Below are 15,951 nucleotides of genomic sequence, written 5' to 3'. Positions count from 1 at the left end.
ACAGGTTTAGAATTTGTTTTCTCATTCATAAAAAAAAGAAAAACTGAAATATTAAATTTACATAAGTATTCAGACCCTTTACTCAGTACTTTGTTGAAGAACCATTTGCTGTGATTACAGAGTTGAGGCTCTGGGTATGACGCTACAACCTTCTCCCCCGATTGCTCAGTTTGTCAGGGCGGCCAGCTCTAGGAAGAGTTTTGGTGGTTCCAAACTTCTTCCATTTAAGAATGATGGAGGCCAGCTGTGTTCTTGGGGACCTTCAATGTTGCAGAAGGTTTTTGTACCCTTCGCCAAATCTATACCTCGACACAATCCTGTCTCGGAGCTCTACAGACAATTCCTTCAACCTCATGTCTTGGTTTTTGCTCTGACATGCACTGTCAACTGTGGGACCTTATATAGACAGGTGTGTGCCTTTCCAAATCATGTCCAATCAATTGAATTTACCACAGGTGGACTCCAATCAAGTTGGAGAAAACATCTCAAAGGTGATCAATGGAAACAGGATGCACCTGAGCTCAATTTCAAGTCTCATAGCAAAGGGTCTGAATACTTATGTAAATAAGGTATTTCTGTTTTTTGATAAATTTGCAAAGATTTTTTTTTTAACGGTTCTTGATTTGTCATGCGGTATTGCGTGTATGTAGATTGCTGAGATTTTTTTTGTTGTCATTTAATCCATTTTATAATACGGCTGTAACGTAAAAAAATCTGGAAAAAGTAATGGGGTCTGAATACTTTCCGAAGGCACTGTATATCTCAATATATGGATTTCACTATAAGGACTCTAACCGTTGTAATTGTGTGGTGCTTATGTGAACCTCGGGGAACGTAGCCTACGTGCTCCTCGTTGCTCTGTTGCCTCCGAGAGATGCCACGTGCGTAAGGACGCAGAATAGCGGCACGCACTGCGCATGGCACTTTCGAGTTCCTCAGCTGTGCCATCGCGTCATATCTTCCAACACAGTCCGAACTTCCTCGCGTGCCTCTCCGGGCGGCCCATCCACTATAGCTGCTCATATCCAATGAGCATTTTTCACCGGTCGCCACCGGAAACCTTCCCGCGGCTCATTGTGGAGAGCACAAGCAGAGCTGGGCGTCATGAATTAAAGAAAAGCCTGCATTTACAAATCTGATCACCAAACCCCGCTGCAAGGTAAAAACATTTATGAATACGATTATTGTAGTTTCGGTTATTGTCTTGTTTTATTCATCCTCGATTTATTATCTGATTCAGAAGATCAGATCAGAAGAAAACTACACATGTTGATAGAAAACCGTTATTTTTTTTGTCGATTCATCCTTTACTGTCATTGAATACAATATATTGACAATTATGGCTATTGGCATGACTATATATTGCACGGTGTCATAAAAACGGTTTGCTGTACTCTACAACAGACTATTTGTTCCATTACATTACGACAATGTCACAATAACGGAGAGATATCCTGCAAATGTGTATGCAATACACTTTGGTGGTCCGAAGGGATCATTAAACCTTAATACAACACACACGGCAGAAGTCGCGATCGCCTTGTGTAAATATAGGCTACATGTGTAGTAGGCTAAAACATCTGTATGATTCGGATATTTTGTTTTGAAGTTATTACTAGTCCCATATATGGGATGACTGGAGCCCGTCCCGCCGTCCCGACCACCTAGTTTCGTATTCAGCAGCACAGAAACCCCGCCCCTGACCGAGCCCTGTCTATGTTGCAGGGCAGGCCGATTCGAATCGGGAGGTATACTATGTGTGTGTCCCTGTCCAGATGGCTCCTAGGCCAGTAATGGATTCATGTAATCCAGTTAAAGCAAAATGGCACAAATTATTTTGAACTTGTTGTCTCCTGTTCCTGACACAAGCACTGACTGCATTAAAAAGGTCATACCAATCAATGGGTAATTTGTGACAGACCCTAAAGCTGACCGTCTTGTGTTTGCAGTGTGGTGTGGTTGGACCAGCGGCAGCGGCGCTGTTGCAGTGGAGATGGTTTTGGACCCGGGTGAGGACTGTATGGATCGGACGGACGTCGACGGGGTCGGAGGGAGCAGCAGCACCACAGACCTGACGGGTCCAGAACCAAGACCGGACCCTCGCAAAACCACCACAACCGACAGCACCGGACTAGAAAACACCAGCCCAGAGCCTCCCAAAACCACCAACAACAACAGCACCAGACTAGAAAACACCAAACCAGAGCCTCCCAAAACCAACAGCACCGGACTAGAAAACACCAAACCAGAGCCTCCCATAACCAACAGCACCGGACTAGAAAACACCAAACCAGAGCCTCCCATAACCAACAGCACCGGACTAGAAAACACCAGACCAGAGCCTCCCAAAACCACCACCAAGAGCACCGGACTAGAAAACACCAAACCGGATGCCCCCAAAACCACCACCAACAGCACCCCCACTAGAACAGAAGAGACCAGGCCTGACACTACCAAAACCGCCAAAAGAACAGAGGAACCAACAGCGGACCCTCCCACCACCACCAACACTAGGCTCCACGCCAGGACAAGCCGTGTCACCAAGAGGGAGCGGGTATCCAACTCCCACAATGGACCCCAACCTCAACCTCAGTCGTTGGTGGCAGATGTCAGCCTTACCCCCAGCACTAGGGCCAGTGTTGGCTCCTCTACCAACTCCTCTCGCTCAGTCTTGCCATACGATGGACCGGTTGTCTCTCTGCGGCGGGACGTCACCGTGGCAACGGCCTCGTCTCGGAATAAGGTGGCGACCAGACCCGCTCTCCGCCGGCCTCTCAGCCTGGACGTGACGCCCCTGCGCCTCCGTGGCTCCGAGCCCGGTCTGGACCGTGGGGTCCTACAACCCCCCTGGCGCAGCGCTGGTGGTCCCTCCACTGCCCCCTCGCCCCCAGCACGCTCCCTCACCAGCCCCAGCCTGGGCCCCGGAGGCTGGATGCGCCGCAGCGAGAGCACCTGTACCGTCAACAACTCCTCAATGGGCCTCCGGGCCACCAGGGGGCGTATGCGTCCAGCCACCTCCCTTCCGCACATTTCCCGGGGGTTTGGAGGGGCCTCCCCGCTGCCCTTGCCCTCCACACCGCGAGGTCCCTGTCTCCTTGTGGCCCTAAGACCCATTAACCTAGACCAGGAGAGGCAGGCCTTCTTCCAGTCCGACTATAAATACGACCCCCAGTTTGAGTACTCGACCCCGGAGCCCAGCACTGTGCTGGAGAAATACAGAGATGGATCTGACCTCTTCCTCGCACAGGTAGGCCTCTCTGTCTGGCAAAGATATTATCTGACCTCTTCCTCGCACAGGTAGGCCTCTCTGTCTGGCGAAGATATTATCTGACCTCTTCCTCGCACAGGTAGGCCTCTCTGTCTGGCAAAGATATTATCTGACCTCTTCCTCGCACAGGTAGGCCTCTCTGTCTGGCAAAGATATTATCTGACCTCTTCCTCGCACAGGTAGGCCTCTCTGTCTGGCGAAGATATTATCTGACCTCTTCCTCGCACAGGTAGGCCTCTCTGTCTGGCGAAGATATTATCTGACCTCTTCCTCGCACAGGTAGGCCTCTCTGTCTGGCAAAGATATTAGATGGTAGGAAGATAACCCACTCTGGGGATTTCTGCATTTTTAGCTATTATGTGTGTTTTGTGGAAAATAACTTGAAATGTCTTCCTCCTGACCTATTGTATCTTAATAAACTCTCTTTCACTGGATGTTTCTCTCTCTCTCTCTCTCTCTCTCTCTCTCTCTCTGTCTCTCTCTCTCTCTATTTCTCTCTCTCTCTCTCTCTCTCTCTGTCTCTCTCTCTATTTCTCTCTCTCTCTCTCTCTCTCTCTCTCTCTCTCTCTCTCTCTCTCTCTCTCTCTCTCTCTCTCTGGGTGTTTCTGTCTCTCAATTTCAATTTAAGGGGCTTTATTGGCATGGCACATATGTAATATGTTTACATTACCAAAGCAAATGCCACAGTGAACATTACACTCACAAAAGTTCCGAAAGAATAAAGACAATTCAAATGTGATATTATGTCTTTATACAGTGTTGTAACGATGTGCAAATAGTTAAAGTACAAGAGGGAAAATAAATAAGCATAAATATGGGTTGTATTTACAATGGTGTTTGTTCTTCACTGGTTGCCCTTTTCTTGTGGCAACAGGTCACAAATCTTGCTGCTGTGATGTCACACTGTGGTATTTCACCCAATAGATATGGGAGTTTATCAAAACTGGATTTGTTTTCGAAATCTTTGTGGATCTGTGTAATCTGAGGGAAATATGTCTCTCTAATATGGTCATACATTGGGCAGGAGGTTAGGAAGTGCAGCTCAGTTTCCACCTCATTTTGTGGGCAGTGAGCACATTGCCTGTCTTCTCCTGAGAGCCATGTCTGCCTACGGCGGCCTTTCTCAATAGCAAGGTCACTGAGTCTGTACATAGTCAAAGCTTTCCTTAAGTTTGGGTCAGTCACAGTGGTCAGGTATTCTGCCGCTGTGTTACTCTCTGTTTAGGGCCTGTTTTTTTGCTCTGTTTTTTGGTAAATTCCAACGTGTCAAGTAATTATCTTTTTGTTTTCTCATGATTTGATTGGGTCTAAATGTGTTGCTGTCCTGTGGCTCTGTGGGGTCTGTTTGTGAACAAAACTCTCTCTCTCTCTGGGTGTCTCTCTCTCTCTCTCTCTCTCTCTCTCTGGGTGTTTTTCAATCTCTCTCTCTCTCTCTCTCTCTCTCCCTCTCTCTCTGGGTGTTTCACCCTCTCTCTCTCTCTGGGTGTTTCTCTCTCTCTCTCTCTCTCTCTCTCCCTCTCTCTCTGGGTATTTCACCCTCTCTCTCTCTCTGGGTGTTTCTCTCTCTCTCTCTCTCTCTCTCTCTCTCTCTCCCTCTCTCTCTGGGTATTTCACCCTCTCTCTCTCTACGGGTGTTTCACCCTCTCTCTCTCTATCTCTGGGTGTTTCTCTCTCCTCTCTCCTCTCTCTCTACAGGCTGTTGGGATTATGGAGTGTATTCTGAGGAAGTTTGGTAACTATGAGAACTTTGAGGAAGTGACGGGAGGAAGTATTTTACCAAAGAGTCGAGTCTGGGCTGCTGCACGCAAGTACCTGCAGAAGGAGAACTGTGTAGGAGAGGTGAGTGAGGTTTCACATGTTACGTGTGGTGTGTTGGAGGGTTGGTGTGTTATGGGTAGTGTGTTACGTGTGGTGTGTTGGAGGGTTGGTGTGTTATGGGTAGTGTGTTATGGGTGGTGTGTTGGAGGGTTGGTGGGTTATGGGTAGTGTGTTGGAGGGTTGGTGTGTTAACAAGATGTCTTTGTGCAATGATGATGATGATGAGGATGAAGGTAATGATGATAACATTGTCTAGGTGGTGGTATGTCTGATGATGATGATGATGAAGATAATAATGATGATGAAGGTAATGATGATAACTTTGTCTAGGTGGTGGTGTGTCTGATGATGTAATGATAAACCTTGTCTAGGTGGTGGTGTGTCTGATGATGTAATGATAAACCTTGTCTAGGTGGTGGTGGTGTGTCTGATGATGATTCTGGTGATGATGATGATGATTCTGGTGATGATGATAAACCTTGTCTAGGTGGTGGTGGTGTGTCTGATGATGATGAAGGTGATGATGATGATGATTAAGGTGATGATGATAAACCTTGTCTAGGTGGTGGTGGTGTGTCTGATGATGATTCTGGTGATGATGATGATTCTGGTGATGATGATAAACCTTGTCTAGGTGGTGGTGGTGTGTCTGATGATGATGATTCTGGTGATGATGATAAACCTTGTCTATGTGGTGGTGGTGTGTCTGATGATGATGAAGGTAATGATGATGATGATGATGATGATGAAGGTAATGATGATAACCTTGTCTATGTCGTGGTGGTGTGTCTGATGATGATGAAGGTAATGATGATGATGATGATGATGATGATGATGATGATGATGCTGAAGGTAATGATGATAACCTTGTCTAGGTGGTGGTGTGTCTGATGATGTAATGATGATGATGAAGGTGATGATGATAAACCTTGTCTAGGGGGTAGAGGTCGACCGATTATGATTTTTAAACGCCGATACAGATTATTGGAGGACCAAAAAAAGCCAATACCGATTAATCGGTCGATTTTTATATATATTTGTAATAATGACAATTACAACAATACCGAATGAACAATGAACACTTATTTTAAGTTAATATAGTACATCAATAAAATCATTTTAGTCTCAAATAAATAATGAAACATGTTCAATTTGGTTTAAATAATGCAAAAACAAAGTGTTGGAGAAGAAAGTAAAAGTGCAATATGTGCCATGTAAGAAAGCTAACGTTTCAGTTCCTTGCTCAGAACATGAGAACATATGAAAGCTGGTGGTTCCTTTTAACATGAGTCTTCAATATTCCCAGGTAAGAAGTTTTAGGTTGTAGTTATTATAGGACTATTTCTCTCTATATGTATTTCATTAACCTTTGACTATTGGATGTTCTGATTGGTACTTTAGTATTGCCAGCCTAATCTCGGGAGTTGATAGGCTTGAAGTCATAAACAGCGCAAAGCTTGAAGCACAGCGAAGAGCTGCTGGCAAATGCAGGAAAGTGCTGTTTGAATGAATGCTTACGAGCCTGCTGGTGCCTACCACCGCTCAGTCAGACTGCTCAATCAAATATCAAATCATAGACTTAATTATAACATAATAACACACAGAAATACGAGTAATTAATATGGTCAAATCCGGAAACTATCATTTCGAAAACAACGTTTATTCTTTCAGTGAAATACGGATTCGTTCCGTATTTTATCTAACAGGTGGCATCCATAAGTCTAAATATTGCTGTTACATTGCACAACCTTCAATGTTATGTCATAATTATGTACAATTCTGGCAAATTAATTACGGTCTTTGTCAGGAAGAAAAGGTGTTCACACAGTTCACAACGAGCCAGGCGGCCCAAACTGCTGCATATACCCTGACTGCTTGCACAGAACGCAAGAGACATAACACAATTTCCCTAATTATAAGAAATTCATGTTAGCAGGCAATATTAACTAAATATGCAGGTTTAAAAAAATATACTTGTGCATTGATTTTAAAGAAAGGCGTTGATGTTTATGGTTAGGTACACATTGGTGCAACGACAGTGCTTTTTCCGTGAATGCGCTTGTTAAATCACCCGTTTGGCGAAGTAGGCTGTGATTCGATGATAAATTAACAGGCACCGCGTCGATTATATGCAACGCAGCGCAGGACAAGCTAGATAAACTAGTAATATCATCAACCATGTGTAGTTAACTAGTGATTATGTTAAGATTGTTTTTTTATAAGTTTAATGCTAGCTAGCACCTTACCATGGCTCCTTGCTGCCCTCGCCTAACAGGTAGTCAGCCTGCCACGCAGTCTCCTCGTGGAGTGCAATGTAATCGGCCATAATCGGTGCTCCAAAAATGCAGATTACCGATTGTTATGAAAACTTGAAATCGGCCCTAATTAATCGGCCGACCTCTACTAGGGGGTGGTGGTGTGTCTGATGATGATGAAGAGTATGGTGGTAACTTTGTCTAGGTGGTGGTGGTCTATGTGATGATGAAGAGTATGGTGGTAACTTTGTCTAGGTGGTGGTGTGTCTGATGATGATGAAGAGTATGGTGGTAACTTTGTCTAGGTGGTGGTGTGTCTGATGATGATGAAGAGTATGGTGGTAACTTTGTCTAGGTGGTGGTGGTCTATGTGATGATGAAGAGTATGGTGGTAACTTTGTCTAGGTGGTGGTGTGTCTGATGATGATGAAGAGTATGGTGGTAACTTTGTCTAGGTGGTGGTGTGTCTGATGATGATGAAGAGTATGGTGGTAACTTTGTCTAGGTGGTGGTGGTCTATGTGATGATGAAGAGTATGGTGGTAACTTTGTCTAGGTGGTGGTGTGTCTGATGATGATGAAGAGTATGGTGGTAACTTTGTCTAGGTGGTGGTGTGTCTGATGATGATGAAGAGTATGGTGGTAACTTTGTCTAGGTGGTGGTGGTCTATGTGATGATGAAGAGTATGGTGGTAACTTTGTCTAGGTGGTGGTGTGTCTGATGATGATGAAGAGTATGGTGGTAACTTTGTCTAGGTGGTGGTGTGTCTGATGATGATGAAGAGTATGGTGGTAACTTTGTCTAGGTGGTGGTGGTCTATGTGATGATGAAGAGTATGGTGGTAACTTTGTCTAGGTGGTGGTGTGTCTGATGATGATGAAGAGTATGGTGGTAACGTTGTCTAGGTGGTGGTGTGTCTGTCTGAAGAGCTGCTGTCCCAGGTGATGATGATGATGAAGAGTATGGTGTTAACTTTGTCTAGGTGGTGTGTCTGTCTGAGGAGCTGCTGTCCCAGGCGGTGATGATGATGATGATGATGAAGAGTATGGTGTTAACTTTGTCTAGGTGGTGGTGTGTCTGTCTGAGGAGCTGCTGTCCCAGGCGGTGATGATGGTGGAGAGTTGTCGTCCCACTCTGACTATCAACCTGTCTGGAGCACGACAACACTGGCTGGAGGGCATGCTCAGGCATGAGATAGGTACAGTACGCTGACTGCACCATACAGCATGTGTTTACTGTGGGGGATCTGGGATGGGAGATGGGATTTAAATTGTATTTATTTTTTTACCTTTATTTAACTAGGCAAGTCAGTTAAGAACAAATTCTTATTTTCAATGACGGCCTAGGAACAGTGGGTTAACTGCCTGTTCAGGGGCAGAATGACAGATTTGTACCTTGTCAGCTCGGGGATTTGAACTTGCAACCTTTCTGTTACTAGTCCAACACTCTAACCACTAGGCTACCCTGCCGCCCCAAATGTGTGATGGGGGTGTGTTTATCATCCACACAGCATCATAAATTAGTTCTGAGTTATAATTTGCGTGTCCTACCAGGTACACAGTGCCTCTATTACATCCTCATGTTATTCCATCTCTGTCCCTCCCAGGAACCCACTACCTTCGAGGTGTGAACAACAACCTCCAGCCCTGGTCTACTTCCGCAGGCAGGAAGCAGTATGGCCTCAAACCGGCCAATCCCACGGAAGAAGGCCTGGCCAGCCTGCACAGTGTGTTGCTACGGAAACAGCCCTACCTGTGGCGCGCCGCTCTGCTCTACTATACAGTGTATCACGCCACCAGGATGGGCTTCAGCCAGCTCTTCAGCCACATCGCTCAGTTCGTCCAGGATCCCGCGGTGCGCTGGGAGTACTGCCTCAGAGCCAAGAGGGGACAGACGGACACCTCGGAGCCTGGTGAGAGAGTGTGGGTGTGTGTTTGTGTGTGTGTGTGTGTGTGTCGTGTGTGTGTGTGTGTGTGTCGTGTGTGTGTGTGTGACTACACTAACCATTGCACATGTACCAGTAGTAGATCTATGCACCCAAAAGAATCTTGACTTATTTTGTAAACATTTTTTTAAAGGATTGGTAGTCTCTGTGTTGACTTGATGGTTTGTGTGGTTGTGAATCAGGCTGTTTCAGTAAAGATCAGGTGTACCTGGACGGAATCCTCAGGATTCTACGACATCGGAGGAACATCGACTTCAAGATGCTGACCTCACTAGGCAAGGTCAGTCGTCATCCTCCCGTACAGGATCGGTTCATGTTTATTTCCCCCCCACGGCGATGACATATAGTTTGGTTGTTTCATGGTGGACACATTTGCAGCAAAAAAAAAGCTGAATTGTAGTTTATACATACCTCATAATAGAGCACAGACAAGGCTGTTGTAATATCAGATGGGGTTGGAAAGAGGTTGAGTCTGTAAATTTGCCATCGATGTGATGATGATGACGTTAACCTATCCTTCTTCTGGCCCTCCAGGTGTCGTTTGAGGACGTAGAAAGGCTACGGCACATCGCTGTCCTGCGCCGGACCAGAATCCCTCACTTCATGCAGGACCAGGAGAAATACCTTCAGCATCTGGACCACATCGTCACGGTCAACGAACTGAGCGACGCTCAGCTTAGAGAACTCCTTCCCTGACCGACCTTCAGCTGAGCGTGGTAGATCACCTTCTGGGCGTCAACAAAGGTGGCGAGTCAACATGTAGAATAGTCGGGAAATGAATAGAAAATGGCGGATGATGTTCGGTGGTCAGAGGCGTTAAGAATGGTCACCTGCTAATTACCTCTGGTCAGCGTGGTCCGTTTTCCCCTTGACTGACTGACCCCCCCTCTGGTCTAGACTGGCCATCCCATCCTTGACTGACTCCCTCTGGTCTAGACTGGCCATCCCATCCTTGACTGACTCTCTCTGGTCTAGACTGGCCATCCCATCCTTGACTGACTCCCTCTGGTCTAGACTGGCCATCCCATCCTTGACTGACCCCCTCTGGTCTAGACTGGCCATCCAATCCTTGACTGACTCCCTCTGGTCTAGACTGGCCATCCCATCCTTGACTGACTCCCTCTGGTCTAGACTGGCCACCATCCCATCCTTGACTGACTCCCTCTGGTCTAGACTGGCCACCATCCCATCCTTGACTGACTCCCTCTGGTCTAGACTGGCCATCCCATCCTTGACTGACTCCCTCTCGTCTAGACTGACCCTAATCCTCCCAAGTGTCATTCATCACTCTGCTGTTGGAAAGCCCTGGAAATGAAGGCCAGTGTCCGACAGACAGAGTGTGTGGAACGAACAGATCAACACTCAGATCATATCTACTACGCTTGGATCATATTCACTGTGGCTGAGTCCTAAACGGCACCCTATTATCTGTATAGAGCCCTATGGACCCAGGTCAACAGTAGTGCACTACCCTATGGACTCAGGTCAACAGTAGTGCACTACCCTATGGACCCTGGTCAACAGTAGTGCACCACCCTATGGGCCCTGGTCAACAGTAGTGCACTATCCTATGGGCCCTGGTCAACAGTAGTACACTACCCTATGGACCCTGGTCAACAGTAGTACACTACCCTATGGACCCTGGTCAACAGTAGTGCACTACCCTATGGACCCTGGTCAACAGTAGTACACTATCCTATGGGCCCTGGTCAACAGTAGTGCACTACCCTATGGACCCTGGTCCAAAGTAGTGCACTACCCTATGGACTCTGGTCAACAGTAGTGCACTACCCTATTGGACCCTGGTACTAAGTAGTGCACTACCCTATGGGCCCTGGTTAACAGTAGTGCACTACCCTATGGACCCTGGTCAACAGTAGTTGGATCATATTCACTGTGGCTGAGTCCTAAACGGCACCCTATTATCTGTATAGAGCCCTATGGACCCAGGTCAACAGTAGTGCACTACCCTATGGACTCAGGTCAACAGTAGTGCACTACCCTATGGACCCTGGTCAACAGTAGTGCACCACCCTATGGGCCCTGGTTAACAGTAGTGCACTACCCTATGGACCCTGGTCAACAGTAGTGCACTACCCTATGGACCCTGGTCAACAGTAGTACACTACCCTATTGGACCCTGGTCAACAGTAGTACACTACCCTATTGGACCCTGGTCCAAAGTAGTGCACTATAAAGGGAACAGGCTGCCATGTGGGATGCATCCTATATCATGGTCATACAGTCCAACAGGTTGTTGTGATGACAGCAGTCCTGCAGGGAAACAGAACGCTTCTTCTGATACCTGGATGATGTCTACCTGGGGTTCATATTCAACCTCCTGGATGATGTCTACCTTGGGGTTCATATTCAACCTCCTGGATGGTGTCTACCTGGGGTTCATATTCAACCTCCTGGATGATGTCTACCTGGGGTTCATATTCAACCCCCTGGATGATGTCTACCTGGGGTTCATATTCAACCTCCTGGATGATGTCTACCAACCCCCTGGATGATGTCTACCTTGGGGTTCATATTCAACCTCCTGGATGATGTCTACCAACCCCCTGGATGATGTCTACCTTGGGGTTCATATTCAACCTCCTGGATGATGTCTACCAACCCTCTGGATGATGTCTACCAACCCTCTGGATGATGTCTACCAACCCTCTGGATGATGTCTACCAACCCCCTGGATGATGTCTACCAACCCCCTGGATGATGTCTACCAAGCCCCTGGATGATGTCTACCAAGCCCCTGGATGATGTCTACCAAGCCCCTGGATGATGTCTACCAACCCCCTGGATGATGTCTATCTTGGGTTCATATTCAACCTCCTGGATGATGTCTATCTTGGGTTCATATTCAACCTCCTGGATGATGTCTCCCTTGGGGTTCATATTCAACCCCCTGGATGATGTCTCCCTTGGGGTTCATATTCAACCCCCTGGATGATGTCTACCAACCCTCTGGATGATGTCTACCTGGGGTTCATATTCAACCCCCTGGATGATGTCTACCAACCCTCTGGATGATGTCTACCTTGGGGTTCATATTCAACCTCCTGGATGATGTCTCCCTTGGGGTTCATATTCAACCCCCTGGATGATGTCTACCAACCCTCTGGATGATGTCTACCAACCCTCTGTTTGAAATGATTTGTTTTTTAGTCAAATATATGTGTTGTGGCTTCTTGTGGTCAATTTGCAGTCTATAAATAATTTCTAATGATGTTTTCTAAACCTCTGAACATCTGCTAAAGAATGTAAAAATGGTTCTGTGGCTGAATCTAGTTGATGTCCCCCTGCTGTAACCACCAGCTAACCTGGCTACACGGTTGAGCTCAATTCAGGAAGTACACTGAAATTCCAATTCTCTTCAATAAAGAACATTTGGAATTTGGTTTACTTTCTCTATGGACTGGAATTGAAATGGAATTGAGCCCAACCTTGTCTAGCTGTATCATATAAAATACCCACTGGGCAAAAAAACTGGTTGAATCAACGTTATTACAGCATTTCAACCCCAAAAAATGATCTGTGATGAAATTCAATCAATGTGGAAAATTGATTGGATTAGAAAGTTATCAACCAATGGCAATTTAGTCTATTTTACACCCATCGTTTAACCTAAATCCAATGTCATCGTGACATTTTTAGTTCATTTCACATTGGATTCATGTTAGTTGACAACTCAACCAAATGTAAATCAAAACTAGACGTTGAACTGACGTCTGTGCCCAGTGGGTACATAGCCTACATTATACCACTGCAGCCCATGTCTGTAAAACTGGGCTTCTGCTTCTTAGACCTCTGGAAACAACCACAGGGTCATGTCATGGAATTTGTCAGTTATTTCATTTGTCTGTTTTTATTTTCACGACAAAAAACTATGAATGTCTGTGGTATTAGTTTTGTATCTCCTTTTTGTGGAGCTGATTGTTTTAAGCGTTTAGCTTTGCTAAAAAGAACAGCAAGGAGCACTCAGTTCTATTCCAGAACACACGTAAAGAACACCAAGGAGCACTCAGTTCTATTCCAGAACACAGGTAAAGAAAACCAAGGAGTACTCAGTTCTATTCCAGAACACAGGTAAAGAACACCAAGGAGCACTCAGTTCTATCCCAGAACACAGGTAAAGAACACCAAGGAGCACTCAGTTCTATCCCAGAACACACACAAAGAACACCAAGGAGCACTCAGTTTTATTCCAGAACCCAGGTAAAGAACACCAAGGAGCACTCAGTTCTATTCCAGAACCCAAGTAAAGAACACCAAGGAATTATTTTCCAGAAACCAGCTAAAGACAAACTATTGAGAGCCAATAGACTCATTCTGACTGGTCTGAATGTTCACTTAAAATAAATATTCCCTGGTATTAGTTTCTACCACTATTTAACAACACATGTATCTTATTGTGTGGTTAAATCAGACCCAGTTCTGATTGTTATTTTGTTGTGTTGAGCGAGAGCTCCCTTGGTGGGCTTCAAGCTCCCCTGATATCAGCGCTACTGTATTAATGTGATGTGACTGAGCTGAAGGCCTGAGCTTGCCTTGCCTTGCCTCACGTGGGATCCTTTGTCTTCGATGCCAGGTCCATGGACGTTATCGGCCGCGTTCCCCTGCTCAGACATTGCTGGACTCAACCAATGGTTGAGTGCCACTTCATTGACTGTGCTGTCGGGCACCAGACCGATAAAACATGTGGTTATCTGATCGGTTAAACACCTATCCAGGCGTCGTAAGATCTGGAATGCATCAGCAACATCTGGCCAGAGGAACACACTCATATATAAAACGACAGGCCTCTGAGATACGCTACCATGGCAACCTTAATTCATACTGTCAGGCAGCCAAAGTTGACTAATCACAGCAGCTTCCTCCTTTCCTATGTTTGACAAGGAATGTGTGTGATTGGCTGTAGAGGAGAAAGATGATGTTGTGGGCGTGCCTTAGATGGGTTTTCGAATAGAACTCACCTGGGCTGCGTTCAGCAGGGCAAGACGTTGTGGAATTGTGTCAGCTCTATTCATAGCATTTCTCTCTGCAGTGTTCAGTGTATTACAACCTGCTGAACGCAGCCCTGCTGAAGTTGGACTTCTGTAGACTGCATTTTAATCATCACTCTCTTATCATTTGTATTGCATGAATGTTGCACATTTTATGTTCTGGAAATAATCTGGGATTCACAGATTATTTATTAAAAACAACATTAAAACTGACGTCGTCTAACACTTTCTGTAATTTACATTTTGAAATGTATTAGACACTGATCTGAGAAGGGTTCATATTTTGACTTAGAGCATTCGGAAAGTATTAAGACCCCTTTATTTTCCCCCACATGTTATTACATTAGCCTTATTCTAAAATTGATTAAATAAAAAAAAAATCAAACTACAGACAATAACCCATAATGACAAAGCAACAAAAACATGTGACATTTTCGCTAATTTATTAAAAATAAAAAAACAAGTAAATAAGGTAATTCTAAGTATTTAGACTCAAAATTGAGCTCATGATCATCCTTGAGATGTTTCTACAACTTGGAGACCACCTGTGGTAAATTTGATTGGACATGAAAGGCACACACCTGTCTATATAAAAGGTCCCACAGTTGACAGTGCATGTCAGAGCAAAAACCAAGCCATGAGGTTGAAGGAATTGTCCGTAGAGCTCCGAGACAGGATTGTGTCGAGGCAACGATCTGGGGAAAGGTACCAAAAATGTCTGCAGCATTGAAGGTCCCCAAGAATACAGTGGCCTTCAGCATTGTTAAATGGAAGAAGTTTGGAACCACCAAGACTCTTCCTAGAGCTGGCTGCCCGATCAAACTGAGCAATCGGGGGAGAAGGGCCTTGGTCAGGGAGGTGACCAAGAACCCGATGGTCACTCTGACAGAGCTCTAGATTTCATCTGTGGAGATGGTTGTCATTCTGGAAGGTTCTCCCATCTCTGCAGCACTCCACCAATCAGGCCTTTATGATAGAGTGGCCAGACTTCAGTAAAAAGGCACACGACAGTGCGCTTGGAGTTTGCCAAAAGGAACCTAAAGACTGACCACGAGATACAAGGTTCTCTGGTCTGATGAAACCAAGATTGAACTATTTTGCCTGAATGCCAAGCGTCACATTGGGGAAAAACCAGGCACCATCTATACGGTGAAGCATGGTGGTGGCAGCATCATGCTGTGGGGATGTTTTTCAGCGGCAGGGACTGGGAGACTAGTCAGGATCGAGGCAAAGATAAACAGAGCAATGTACAGAGAGAGATCCTTGATGAAAACCTGCAGCAGAGCGCTCAGGACCTCAGACTGGGGTAAAGGTTCACCATCCAACAGGACAACAACCCTAGGTACACAGCCAAGACAACGCAAGAGTGGCTTCGGGACAAGTCTCTGAATGTCCTTGAGTGGCCCTGCCAGAGCCTGGACTTGAACCCGGTCGAACATCTCTGGAGAGACCTGAAAGTAGCTGTGCAGCGATACTCCCCATCCAACCTGACAGAGCTTGAGAGGATCTGCAGAGAAGAACGGGAGAAACTTCCCAAATACAGGTGTGCCAAGCTTGTAAATTCATGCCCAAGCCTCAAGGCTGTAATCGCTGCCAAAGGTGATTCAACAAAGTACTGAGTAAAAGGTCTGAATACTGATGTAAATGTAATATGTC

At 45.8% G+C, this 15,951-nt stretch overlaps 1 protein-coding gene across 1 annotated transcript; it reads left to right on the top strand.

Moving 5' to 3' along the window:
* The first annotated feature begins 919 nt into the window (after nucleotides 1–919).
* On the top strand, nucleotides 920–10,157 carry LOC139385191 (kiaa0895l). The gene is made up of 7 exons (XM_071130303.1): nucleotides 920–1,159; nucleotides 1,950–3,247; nucleotides 4,964–5,107; nucleotides 8,407–8,539; nucleotides 8,948–9,253; nucleotides 9,469–9,566; nucleotides 9,821–10,157. The coding sequence occupies exons 2-7, from the start codon at nucleotides 1,994–1,996 to the stop codon at nucleotides 9,980–9,982; spliced, it is 2,097 nt and encodes a 698-aa protein (XP_070986404.1). The 5' UTR covers nucleotides 920–1,159; nucleotides 1,950–1,993; the 3' UTR covers nucleotides 9,983–10,157.
* The last annotated feature ends 5,794 nt before the right edge of the window (nucleotides 10,158–15,951 follow it).

Source organism: Oncorhynchus clarkii, chromosome 26 (assembly GCF_045791955.1).
Source record: "Oncorhynchus clarkii lewisi isolate Uvic-CL-2024 chromosome 26, UVic_Ocla_1.0, whole genome shotgun sequence".
NCBI lineage: Eukaryota > Metazoa > Chordata > Actinopteri > Salmoniformes > Salmonidae > Oncorhynchus > Oncorhynchus clarkii.
The sequence above is the reverse complement of the archived record's forward strand: the minus strand, read 5'-3'. Positions and strand labels throughout refer to the sequence as shown.

Coding starts and splice junctions, on each gene's coding strand:
- LOC139385191 (XM_071130303.1), top strand. CDS start 1,994: ATGGTTTTGGACCCGGGTGAGGACTGTATGGATCGGACGGACGTCGAC. Junction 3,248..4,963: donor CTGACCTCTTCCTCGCACAG/GTAGGCCTCTCT, acceptor CTCTCTCTACAG/GCTGTTGGGATTATGGAGTG. Junction 9,567..9,820: donor TGCTGACCTCACTAGGCAAG/GTCAGTCGTCAT, acceptor CTGGCCCTCCAG/GTGTCGTTTGAGGACGTAGA.